The sequence below is a fragment of the Misgurnus anguillicaudatus genome, chromosome 11, assembly GCF_027580225.2.
Source record: "Misgurnus anguillicaudatus chromosome 11, ASM2758022v2, whole genome shotgun sequence".
Lineage (NCBI taxonomy): Eukaryota > Metazoa > Chordata > Actinopteri > Cypriniformes > Cobitidae > Misgurnus > Misgurnus anguillicaudatus.
In genome coordinates this window covers 27,549,200-27,562,742 of record NC_073347.2, presented here as the reverse complement: position 1 = coordinate 27,562,742, position 13,543 = coordinate 27,549,200, and the positions used below count along the sequence as shown (strand labels likewise).

The 13,543-nt window shown below is 38.0% G+C and overlaps 1 protein-coding gene across 6 annotated transcripts in view; it reads left to right on the top strand.

Annotated features, from left to right (window-relative positions):
* The window catches only part of slc8a3 (solute carrier family 8 member 3), a 62,650-nt gene extending 49,404 nt beyond the window's left edge, over positions 1–13,246 (top strand). For 5 of the 6 annotated variants that reach the window (XM_073873453.1, XM_073873454.1, XM_073873452.1 and 2 more), the window contains exons 4-8: positions 1,311–1,328; positions 5,368–5,492; positions 5,581–5,685; positions 7,310–7,577; positions 7,731–13,246. In XM_073873453.1, the coding sequence (XP_073729554.1) occupies positions 1,311–1,328; positions 5,368–5,492; positions 5,581–5,685; positions 7,310–7,577; positions 7,731–8,107 (893 nt within the window). In that variant the 3' untranslated portion in view covers positions 8,108–13,246. The remainder of the gene's footprint in view (positions 1–1,310; positions 1,329–5,367; positions 5,493–5,580; positions 5,686–7,309; positions 7,578–7,730) is intronic. The other variant, XM_073873457.1, reaches the window with a different exon arrangement.
* Positions 13,247–13,543: the final 297 nt, after the last annotated feature.

The window sequence follows — 13,543 nt, the reverse complement described above, 5'->3', positions numbered from 1 at the left end:
AGCTCGAATCATTTCAAATTGGTTTCTTGAACATGACAATGAGTTCATTGTATTAAAATGGCCCCCACAGTGACCAGATCCCAACCCAATAGAGCATCTTTGGGGTGTGGGGGAACGGGAGCTTCGTGCCCTGGATGTGCATCCCACAAATCTCCATCAACTGCAAGATGCTATCCTATCAATATGGGCCAAAATTTTTAAAAAATGCTTTCAGCATTGAATCAATGCCACGTAGAATTAAGGCAGTTCTGAAGGCGAAAGGGGGTTAAACACAGTATTAGTATGGTGTTCCTAATAATCCTTTAGGTGAGTGTATATTCATATGTTTATATATTTAAAGAAGAATTTTTTCTGGAAGGCATTCAACTTTTGTGAAAATCATAAAAAATGCTGGCGCTGGAAACTTTTTAAAAAACACTGGCGGGGGAAAGAGTTAAAACATAAGAATTGTCCATTTTGATTTCAGTGGGACTTCTTAAAAGATCTCTTCTTAAACTCTAATAGAGACCTTTGTCAGATTTCTGTGTCTTTTTCTCAGAGGAAATATCTGAGACGCAGGAGACTTAAGAAAAAATTAAATGTATTCTTCTTTTAATCTCATTGGTGTCTTGAAGGGATATTTGAGACATTAAAAAGATCTCATCTGTGATTTTCTTTCTTCTGGGTTTGCATACATTGTAGGAACCAAATTCCCATGCAAGGTTTATAAAAGCAGGAAATCAATTACATGTGGCATCCAGCTTACAGCCACCATGCAGAACCTAAAACATATTTCAAACATTGTATTAGTTACAACTTAAAACTTTAAGGCCTGGTTTCACAGCCAAGTAAGCATTGGGTGGAAAAGGTTATAGAAATTAAAATTTGTGCAGCATACAAACAATAGAAGTTAATGGAAAGAAATAAGCGAATGTTTGTGTTTGTGTCTTGCATGGCTGTAAGGAATCTTTGACTTTTGCTACAGCAGTGAAATCACAGTGTGAATAATGAGCTTTGTTTTTGGTCTTTAGCACGTCTTTGTTCAGTCGCTTTTAAAATGCCACTATGACACTCTTGTTGCTACGGGCAACCACCTGCTGTAGCTCTTTGGATTAGCCCACACTATCACATCTGATCACATCTGCACACTCACACCTGTCCGGACCGAAGATTCTGGCGAGGGTGATGAAACGCCGCCGGCTAGGAATATTTTTATTCATGTTATCTGAGTAAATAAATCCTGTCCAGTATCTCACTGCTTTGTGAACTCCCTCCACATTTATCTGTCTAATGTTTTCTTCATGTCATTTCATGTTTTTTTCCCACTCCAGCTCTGTTATTAGCCGATGGTAAGTTTGAGTGTGTGTGTGGCTGAACATACAGATGTAACTTAGATAAGGTTTGGGTTAAAAAGTGCACAAGAACATGTGGTTTGGGTTGCAGTATGGGGTTTTGGGGTGTTTTTTGTAGTGGTATAATGTGTGTGGATGATCTGTTGTCATTTTGAAACTCTTTAAAGCAACAACAGTTGTGAGCATAACTCGCACTTGTAAATTTGATTAAACAATAACAAATTTACCCCCCAAAAATCTGTAAAATATTTGCCATTATTTGCATCAAACTTTTAAGCTGTTATTTTCCTAATGCTGGGTACAAACCAAAAGATAATTGGGCTGATTTTGGGCCTAGCTATGTCCCAGTTATCTTGATGGTTCTACAGATTATCTTATCAGATTTTCCCTTGGTGTGAGGTGTGTTAAAGGATTAGTCCATTTTCTTAAAAGAAAAATCCAGATAATTTACTCACCACCATGTCATCCAAAATGTTGATGTCTTTCTTTGTTCAGTCGAGAAGAAATTATGTTTTTTGAGGAAACATTGCAGTATTTTTCTAATTTTAATGGACTTTAATAGAGCCCAACATTTAATACTTAACTCAACACTTAACAGTTTTTTTCAACGGAGTTTCAAAGGACTATAAACAATCCCAAACGAGGCATAAGGGTCTTATCTAGCGAAACGATTGTCATTTTTGACAAGAAAAATAGAAAAGATGTACTCTTAAACCACAACTTTTCGTCTAGGTCCGGTCCAGCGCGACCTAACGTAAATGCGTAGTGACGTAGGGAGGTCACGTGTTACATATATAAAACGCACATTTGCGGACCATTTTAAACAATAAACTGCCACAAAGACATTAATTAGTATCAGTTGACATACAACAACATCAGAACGGTCCTCTTTCAACACACTTATAAACACTGGGGTGGAGTTTTGCCTTCGTCCTCTGTGACCTCTTGACGTCATGACGTATTGCGTGGGGTCAGCTGGCACATCACGACCGGATCTAGACGAGTAGTTGTGCTTTAAAAGTGTATATTTTCTATTTTTCTTGTCAAAAATGACAATCGTTTCGCTAGATAAGACCCTTATGCCTCGTTTGGGATTGTTTATAGTCCTTTGAAACTCCGTTGAAAAAAACTGTTAAGTGTTGAGTTGAGTGTTGAATGTTGGGCTCTATTGAAGTCCATTAAAATTAGAAAAATCCTGCAATGTTTTCCTCAAAAAACATAATTTCTTCTCGACTGAACAAAGAAAGACATCAAAATTTTGGATGACATGGTGGTGAGTAAATTATCTGGATTTTTCTTTTAGGAAAATGGACTAATCCTTTAGAGTGTCCGAACCTGATCGGAAGAATGTCGGAGCCGCCCGAACGCGAATCGTAAATATTAAACATGTTAAAAAAATCCTGATGTGTGGGGGGAACCCCGAGGACAAACGCACGCACACTTTTGAGATTATCACGTGAAACGAAGCAATATCCAATCAGAAAGTGAGATGATGGAAGACAGAAGCAGTCATGGCGCAGCACAAAGTGAAGTTGATGCAAAATAAACTGTCTTCATGACTTCACCCAAACCCTTTACTTTTCTGTGAAAATAACTCCAAACTATAATTTAATTTTTTTCATATATCGTATGCCATGCTTATTCTGAAGTCACGCAAGATTTTCGCGATTTCCTTTGTTCCAGTCAAGATTCTGGTTGAAAATCTGTTCATGTGTGGTGTGCTGTATTTGACACATCATGGCACACCCACACTATAGACGGTTTCATCGGACGCACATGCGCTGACACAATACACGTCTGGATCCGAACTTTACTTCCAGTTTCGTTTTTAAATGGTCTGACTAGTTGCTAAACTGATCTCTTGAACAAATGCCTCGTCAAAAATAACAAATGTTTTGGTTTCCTAGGTAATCTATGTGTTGTTTTTTTGCTTGTTATATAAATAAACTACATTTAAAGAACTTTGTTATTTATTCTAAGCGGAGTTTACCGGAAGTTACGTGCGGACCACGACAGCCGCTTGTTTATGTTGTTACTGCTGAAACCGTCTATAGGAGCGAAACGGTTAAATCTAGGATTTTTTTATCCTCGTGTTTGTGGTCTATCACATTTTGAAAGTCTTATAAGATGTAAAAAAAATGTTGGTGTGTATCCAGCATAAGACAGAAAGGATTTTTGATCTCTGTTTTTATACAGTGAAACCATATAGGACCATGGCACCAAAAGTATCCATATGACTTTCATATGAGTCAGTATAAATGAATGAAATTTTTGTTCTCATACTTCTCTAATCATGTGTGTTTGCATGCATAATTTTTCCTTTTGTAACAATCAATACATTTTTGCCTTTGGTCATGAAACATGAAATAATTAATTATTTAACATTCTTACCATTATAATTAAGTGTCACATAAGAATTTACAAACAATTTGTCACTAAGACTTTTTATCTACTTGTGTTAAATGAAGGAAGTTAATATTCAGTAAATATATTTAGGAACATCTGAGGAAAAATTACAGTTATCCAAGTAGGGGTGAGCTGCAGGGCACAACGCTTTTTGGTTTTGTCTCAATCATGAAAAAAATATTTGAGTTTGATTAATTATATTTTTACACAAGCAACACACACATCTGTGCTACAAATGAACATTTGAAGTTTGTTTCTATTACTTACCATTCTTGGACAATTACACCAAACGTGACAAAAGTGCAAATGTTAAAACTTACCCCATAGGTGGGGTTAATTGTAACAGACAGGGTGTTAGTTGTAACACTTGCTAAAAATTAAGTTTGCAGGCAAATGTTTTAATACTATTTTGTCAATATACTTGAAGTGGATATTGTTTATATATCTGTCTATAATAGACAAGTATCTACACTCTTCGTCCCTCATCTAACCATAGTTCAATTATAAATGGATACAAATATGTGAGAAAAAGCAGCACAATTATGACAAAAAACAAAACATTTTTATATGTGACCCAGTCTGTAAAAACCATACTGAAGTATAAAACTCAAACTCTTGAAAATCTGATTTTAGCCATTAATTTCATCATGATTTTAATCTTAATCTATTCAATCAATATTAAAGATATGAAAAGGCACATTTATTTTGTAATGTAGGTGTAGCCTATTTAAAACAAGGGCAAGAATTACGCTATATCGTTAGTGGTTTTCATATCATTAGTGTTGAGGGGTTAGTTGTAACACAGCATTACAACTAACCCCGCTGGGTGAAAATATTTTCAAGCCCACCAAAAAAGTTGCTAAGAGCAGCAGACATATTTCAAAATGATGTTATGTTTTAGTCAACAAGACACTGATTAAAGCAACACTATGTAGTTTTTTTACATTTCAATAATGTCTCTAAAATTATTTCAGTGATAGAACAACTTTTAACTGGACAAATTGTACTGTTGCTGCAACCTGAGCAGCCTCCTAGCTGCTACAAGCACACTCTGAAAGTGGTGATGGAGGGTAGGAAACACAGCCCCGCCCCTCCCCCTGCCTGCAGAAGAGTGTCTGATACCAGGCACTGTTGCGCTTTTCAACCACATGGGGGAGCTGTAAGTCATTTTTACATGGAAACTACATAGTGTTGCTTTAATATGACATAGCATTGGTTTTGGTATCTTACACACCCAACTTAGAAACCGAAAAAAACCATATGATTAAAAAATTTACTTACATGTCACCAAAACACTCGTTCACCAATAACTCTATGGAAAAACATTATACCTTTCCATAAATTTGCGGGTGACCGTCTTTGGGCAACATGAAAACAATACAAGAAAAACAAATCGCTCAACCCTGTGCAACAATGTAAACGGTCCTACTATAAAATAAATTAAAGGACAAAAGTCCTTTCCTTGTGCATTGTTCTTGATCGTACAGGTACTTACACAGATTACAGAATGCATGTGAGTGTTGCAGTATTTAAACCGCACTTTGCACATTCTTACTAAAATGAATTGTTTTTTATAATTGTAATATTTTGTATTGATGAACTGCATCAACTCTTTATCTGTTTCATTTAGATATCCAAGACAGGAAGATGTCTTCAGAGGAAGAGGAAGCGAGAAGAATAGCAGAGATGGGGAAACCTGTTTTGGGAGAACATGCAAAGATAGAGATCATCATTGAGGAGTCATACGAGTTTAAGGTGCCTTTGGCCTTATAAAATGATTTTAAACCTTTTATATTTATTTTTCTTTGTTCTAAAAAAGCTTTTTCTTGTGTGTTTGCTGTAGAGTACAGTAGATAAGCTTATTAAGAAGACTAACTTGGCTCTGGTCGTGGGCACCAATACCTGGAGAGAACAGTTCATGGAGGCTATAACTGTCAGTGCAGGAGATTATCAACACTAAACAACACTGAACAAAACAACAGAAAAGTGGGCAACTCAGAAAAGCTCCGAACAACATGCTAGACAAACCCACAACAACTGTACAGCACAAAACACCAAAAAAAATAACACTTTTGATAAGTGATAAGAGTTTGGATTATCACCAAAACCGCACTAAGCTTAACACTAAACATCTGATCAGTGAAAAAGGAAGTAGGCGATTTCTTTCTGTCCTTAGTTGAAAGAAAACACCATCGTTTTTCAATATTTTACTATGTTTTTACCTCAGATGAATTAATGCATACTTATATTATTCAATGTGTGCATTTTTAATCTTTGTACAGCGCTTCTTGACTGTGTTGGCATTCGGCCTAGCCCCATTCATTCCTATGGCTCCAAACAAAAGTTTTATTTTGTGCCACTATACTTACTCGTGTAACTACTCATGTAACAGTCTTTAAATAGGGAAAACATGGAAGTGTTTGGTGGCTTCTATATTCATCCCTGTTTGGATCCTAAGGAATGAATGGGGCTGGGCTAAATGCTAACACATTCACAACACGCTGTACAAAGATTGAGTGCACGCATAGAAAAAAAGATAGGTATGTATCAATTTGTCTAAGTTGAGGTCAGAAAAAATTAAATATTGAAAAACGGTGGTGTTTTCCTTTAAACGGATACTCTGATTTACTGTTATAAAATTATATATGTTTATTTCCAGCTTTAATATAAGTTCATTTGTATCGACAGCATATCCTAATTTGTTAATAATAATAAAAACCACAGTAACCATGGTTACAGTAACACACTTACAATAGAAGTAAACCAGGCCAACATCCCGGAGAGACAGAGCTCATAGTTTTGTTAAAGTACTTACATTAATTATTCAGCAAAATCCCATTTACAATTCAAGCTGTAAAGTTGTCTGAATCATCCTGAATACTTTTCAAGATGATTAACTTCCAAATCCTGTTGATGAAGTTTCCTTTATGTAGACAGAGGAAGTCTTTAATATGGTAAAACAAACATCACATTCTACACTGCCATGTGCATTGTTAATGTAATGTCTCTGCTCATAGAAGGCTTGGGAAGTTGTTTAAAGGCACAGTATGTAAGATTGTTTGCATTAACAATAGGTTTGGGAACCAAGAACCGGTTCTTATTCAGAACCGGTTCTGTTTTTTAAAAGGAACCGGAACTGCACATAATAAAGTTAAGTTTCGGTTCTAAAATCGGTTCCGATGTGATGCACGGACAAATCACTTTAAATAGCCATGTCTTACCTCATGAATATTAATTACGTTGAGCCACTATTTACAGTCACGCAACCAAATTAGCGCAGCTTACATCATTGATGAACATGATTTGTGAGTCCTATCAGATCGATTCCTATTGACAGTAAAGGTGAAGACTACTCCCATAATTCCTCACTCTTTCACGGCGTCAGCAAGCTACACAGTTGTAGTTCAGCAGCTAATAGCGGCGAAATTACATATGGTGCCTTTAATGTGTGTGATGCAACAATACTAACATTATTATTTGTATTTTTTCTTCTTCCCCGATCTTTTGGTTTTTTCTTTCCCCCTTTTTTATTTCTTTCCATCCCTCTTTCTTTCTTGTTTTTATCAGGAGATGAGGATGAGGATGAGGGGGGAGAAGAACGGCTGCCATCTTGTTTCGACTATGTCATGCACTTTCTGACTGTGTTCTGGAAGGTTCTGTTTGCCTGTGTCCCACCCACGGACTACTGGAATGGTTGGGCATGTTTTATCGTTTCCATAATTGTCATCGGCCTTTTGACGACTGTGATTGGCGACCTGGCCAGTCACTTTGGCTGCACCATCGGCCTGAAGGACTCGGTCACTGCTGTGGTTTTTGTAGCCTTGGGAACATCTGTCCCTGGTGAGTTTATGCTTTTATTTGCCTGTGTAACACTTTTATTTTATTTACTGCTTTCTATAACCTCAACTCATGGTTGTTTGTTTTCCACCCTCTCCTTCTACACTTATTTTTTTCTATGCCTTTATAAACAGATTTCTTTCTCTCTCTTTCTAGATACCTTTGCCAGTAAAGTTTCAGCTGTTCAGGACACATACGCAGATGCGTCCATCGGTAACGTGACCGGTAGCAACGCCGTGAACGTTTTCCTGGGAATCGGGGTGGCATGGTCAGTGGCTGCCATCTACTGGCAAATGCAGGGTCGTGCGTTTGAGGTGCAAGCAGGTTCCCTGGCTTTTTCTGTCACCCTGTTCACCATCTTTGCCTTCTTGGCGGTGGGCGTCCTGCTGTACCGGCGCAGGCCTCACATTGGTGGAGAACTGGGGGGTCCGCGAGGGCACCGCATCCTCACCTCGCTCTTTTTCTTCGGCTTGTGGTTTCTCTACATCCTCTTTTCCAGTCTGGAGGCTTACTGTCATATACAGGGCTTCTGAAGAAAGAAACAGGGACAGGGTGGGAAGGGTACATGGGCCACAGATGGAGAGAAAGGTGGACACGAGCAAACTTCTGCTCATACACGACAGAATAAGAGCTAAGGACTGATTCAAAACGCTTGCTATGGTTTTAAATAGGAATGAAATTGTGGTGTGGAAGAAGAGGAGATGGGTCATGCGTCCTTTAGGTCTCTTCATCCTGAGGATCATTAAATGAAGAGTGTGAAGAATTTGATCTCATCTCCTTTATGGGTGGGACAGTCTTAACCTGGAGTCTGAGCTTTTCACAGTCTATATTTTTCTCAACACATACTGAGAACAACTTTTTTCTAATAAAGTATTTTGGGAAAAAAAGACAAAAAATAACAAAAAGAAATAAAGGATTCAAAGGACTATTTTCAGATCTGCTTCCGGGATAAGAAATCATATTTCAAGAGAAAAAAAATGAAATATATAACTACATGAAATCTGTTATTGAGTGACATTTGAAGGACCCATAAAGTTTATTTATTTTTCCTTGTTTAGTTTGGTAAGAACTGACACCGAGCTTAACCGGCTGGGATTGTCAGACCTGAGTTCCAGCTATAGGGAAAGTGGCTTGGAAAAACAGAACGTTAAATACGAACAATGGCTGAACACTGCATTTTCTCCCTGATATTCCTGTATGGATATAATCTGCTTCCATATATTTTCTGTATTTTTGTGTATTACTTGCCAAGTGTCGTTATATAGGGGCTTTAGAGGGAAGAAAAGTGGGAAAATGAGGCCTTTTGCATTTAAAAGTGCTACACTCACATCCAAACAAACCACTGGTGGAGATCGCACTGCATCTGCTATTACAGTTGTTGTTGTTTTTAATCTGTTTGTGTTTTAGTCGTTCGGTGTCATTGAGCACACATGAAGCACCCCAAAGAGTTTTCCTACACAGACCCACCTCACCCTGAGAGTCGTCCAGTATAGAAATACAAGACCATTTTACCAAGAGTTCCCCAAATGTGCATCTAAACACTGTGTGAAGTGTCAGTGATGTTGTTGGTGAGTGTTTTATTCAATGCAGCCGATGTGGCTTGTAATGTTTACAGGCAGGGTCCAAAATTAATGCTCGCCAGGCAGAACCTGAGTTACAGTTACAAGAATATTAAACTTAAGTTACTCACAAGTGGATGGTAACTTTATAAGGAACTGCAACATTGTACATAGATTTGTCGGAATAATACACTTAGTGTTGGGTCAAAAACTGACAAAATTTTGACCTAAACATCCAGCATAGATTAAATTACAACCCAATGGGTTGGGTCGTCCCTTTTTGACCCAACACTGGGTTGAAAATAACCCATGTAAAAGATATACAAATGATCTGCTAATAAATTTGTGACAACTTTTATGTAAATTTATCTCAGATGTACAGTACTGTGCAAAATTCTTAGGCCATCATGCCAGAATTAGACTTGTTGTTTTTGCAATGTTATAGTGATCATATATAATTGTTTTTAGTCTCTTTAATAGAATACATCCAGAAAATACAGGAAATGTGTATATAGTATTAAAAACTGTATAAAAATGTAAACTAATGTGTCAAGTTTTTTGGGTAAACTCCCCTTTCACTTGAGCAATAGCAGGAAACTGCAGGATCTCTTAAACTTAAATGATCCTAATTTCTATTTTTAAAGAAATTAGTATTTTTACTTCACTCTGCTCAAAAACGCTCAAGATGTGTTTAGTGCCAAGAGAGGTCACACTAAACACCGACGATGCCTAAAGAAAACATTTTGTCCTAAAAATTACATTTTTAATTTTTTGTACATATTTCCTGTATTTTCAGTTTGTATCTTAATAAAATAAATTGAAAAATAAATATGGATGGACATTAAAACTTCTAAAACAACAAGTCTGGTGGTGGTGTCCTAACTGTGGGTTTACACCAGATGCGAGTTCAACGATTTGCGCAAGTAGATTACATACAAAGTCAATGCAAAGACGCGATCAGATGCGTCCTTGCTTGGGGCGATGCAAATGACGCGATATGGGCGGTGCGTTTGCCGTGAAAACACGCGCTATTCGCCTCAAACGCGTCTTCGCCCAAGTTAAAAATATTCAACTCAAGCGAAAACTTCGCATGACACGAAGTTTAATCCCGCGAGTAATCTAGAGCGAGCAATGCGATGCGATTGCACGCTTCGCGTTTGGTGTAAACCCACAGTAACTGTAGGTTTACACCAGATGCGAGTTCAACGATTTGCGCAAGTAGATTACATACAAAGTCAATGCAAAGACGCGATCAGACGCGTCCTCGCGTGGGGCGATGCGAATGACGCGATATGGGCGGCACGTTTGCCGTGAAAACATGCGCTATTCGCCTCAAACGCGTCTTCGCCCAAGTTAAAAATATTCAACTCAAGCGAAAACTTCGCATGACACGAAGTTTAATCCCGCGAGTAATCTAGAGCGAGCAATGCGATGTGATTGCACGCCTCGCGTTTGGTGTAAACCTACAGTAACTGTGGGTTTACACCAGATGCGAGTTCAACTATTTGCGCAAGTAGATTACATAAAAGTCAATGCAGACGCGATCAGACGCGTCCTCGTGTGGGGCGATGCGAATGACGCCATATGGGCGGCGCATTTGCCGTGAAAACATTCGCTATTCGCCTCAAACGCGTCTTCGCCCAAGTTAAAAATATTCAACTCAAGCGAAAACTTCGCATGACATGAAGTTTAATCCCGTGAGTAATCTAGAGAGAGCAATGCGATGCGATTGCACGCTTCGCGTTTGGTGTAAACCCACAGTAAGACTTTTGCACAGTACTGTATTTTTTCAGACCTTCATAAAAATCACATATGTGGAATTTTCCTCACATCCGAACTAGTTTTAGTGAAAGACAGAAATTGAGTTATTTTGTATTTATGTTATGCTGCGAATGACTTGCATTGTTTTACTGTTATTTGCAAATGAGAAAAACGCTGAATAATTCAAATGTGGCAGAAAGTTAATTTTGGACCCTGTTTACAGGCCTTTACGAAGCAAGCGTAGAAGAGTACAAGCTGAAAAACAGCTAAAGAGCCTTTTGTGATATTGTTGTGATATTGTTTCTGAGTCTAATAGAAAGATATCGTCAGAGGAGAAATGGTTTTCTGCGAAGCTGCAACGCGTCAGCTTATTGTGGATCGGTTTTAAGAGTGGTCATCAATTCATCTGACTGACTAAAGTGTTTTTTGTGCCTATTTTTGCTTTAGTGAGCAAAACAGGAGGATGCGTGAGGGGTTTCTGCATTATCAAGGGAAGTGATGACAAAACATAATTGTTCAGGATGCCCAATAACACGCAGAGCACAGAACCAAAGAACAGAACCCTAGAATCTCACCTGGAAACTGCAGTGGTTCTCTGGGCCACTGGGGGGCCACATGCTCTGCATGCTCTGTTTATACATCTCATGCATTTTTTGTGTGTATGTTGGTGTGTGTCATCACCAAATTAGGCCAAATCAGTCGTAAGCTGTTCACCAGTATTAAGTTAATTTTAATATGTTTACATTCATGTGCAGCTGTGTGTGAGTGTGTGTTTTGAGAGAGAATGAGACCTGGTGAAAATGTCTTCTCTGAATCTTTCTCCAACTAAATGCACTAAAACACACACAATTAAAGGTGCACTGTGTAACTTTTAGGAGGATCTCTTGACAGAAATGCAATATAATATACATAACTATATATTCAGTGGTGTATAAAGACCTTAAATAATGAACTGTATTGTTTTTATTAACTTAGAATGAGCCGGCATACACCGTGGGTCCCCTTACATGGAAGTCGCCATTTTGGACCGCCATTTTTCTACAGTAGCCCTAAATGGACAAACTGCTCTACACAGCGCATTTCGTCACTACGTCTCAGACGATGACGACATGCTGATTAGCTTCTATGTGTTTCGAAACGGAGGGCTGAGCTGTGGATGCTGCTAAAATCTACACACAGCACCTTTAATGTATTTTTTATGTTTTTACATTTTTATGTTTTTGCGTAAGGCACTGCCAAATTCAGAAATAACAGGAGACCTGCCTCCAGTCTGCGTGTTTAGATGGAGACAAACAGTTTTTGTCCTCATACTCATACATAAGCAGCTCTGCGCAACCAGAAGTTGGCAGGAGAAAAAATACAGTGGGGTTTAAAAGTTCAATAGTCTGTACTGAAATGATGTTAAGTAAATTATGAAAAATGTAACATATATAGGCCACTAATATGATGTATGAAAAGTCCAGGTGCTAACTAAAAAGAAAGAAAATGTAAATATTCACTACAGTGGTCAAAAGCTTTTAGACCCCACTGTATGTTTATAACTATAAATATCACAATTACGCTATTATTGCCTGAGCACTTATTTGGGGAGTTGATGAGGTTGAAGGAGCTTTGCATGAGAAATATAATCTTCAACACATCTGATTATGAACATAGTAATGCTTGCAAGATTGGTGTGTGTGTGTGCATTGCCAGTGTTTGTGGGTACCTTTGAGACGGTTTGTGGTAGCAGTATTGTAAACCCACATTCAGCATAGAGTCCGATGCGTTCTTTCACTGGACTTTGTCTTGGAAACAGTTGTTTGGCAGTGCTTTTCTGTTTCTGCCTTCAGTCAACTCACACATATGCATTTGCCCACACATATACATTTTAGTTAGCTAAACAGTGCTGATGCCTGAGAAGGGCTGTTTTGAATAGAAATGGCTGGGTCTCCAACTGGTGAGATGGTTGAGCAGACAGCTGCACATCAATTTCTTGCCAGTGTTGAGCTTCTATACTGCCAACTAACACTTCCAGCTGTTTAGATGCAGAGATTTAACAGAGATTTCAGATGATGTCACTTATAACCTAAGTCACTTAAGTCTTACAATGGTATCAGGGGTCAGACTCTCTACACACACGCACACAAAAACACTCCTCTTCAGCCTGACTATGAAGCAGATGGTGATTATGTTCATCTATTGTTGTTTTCTTAATTTCTGTTTTTTACTCTTCTCACACAAAAAAATCATGTTTTATTTTCAGAGATTTATGCATGAAATTTACCTTAATTTAATTAATTTATGTCCGCTAATTTATTTATTTTAGATTCTTTTGGTCAACAGAAAAATAAAAAGTATATTTGAAAAATTCCTGATATCAGTTGTCATGAATGTTGTGTGGTGCGCATGAATTTTCGTGAGATTGCACGTGATTACTAGCAGTCAATTAGCACGTCATATGTTTTATTTAATTTGAGTCATATAATGCTGTCAACCCGGCGAAGAAATTTGGTATCCAGGAATATTAAATTTGCTTGAAACAGTGTAAAAAAGATTTCGTTTTGCTTGAATACACACAGAAGTGTCTTGATTTGTTCAGTGTGCTGACAGTTTCCATCGACACAGGAAGTTAGGGCGGGTCATAATATTTTGTCCCGCCCTTCTTTA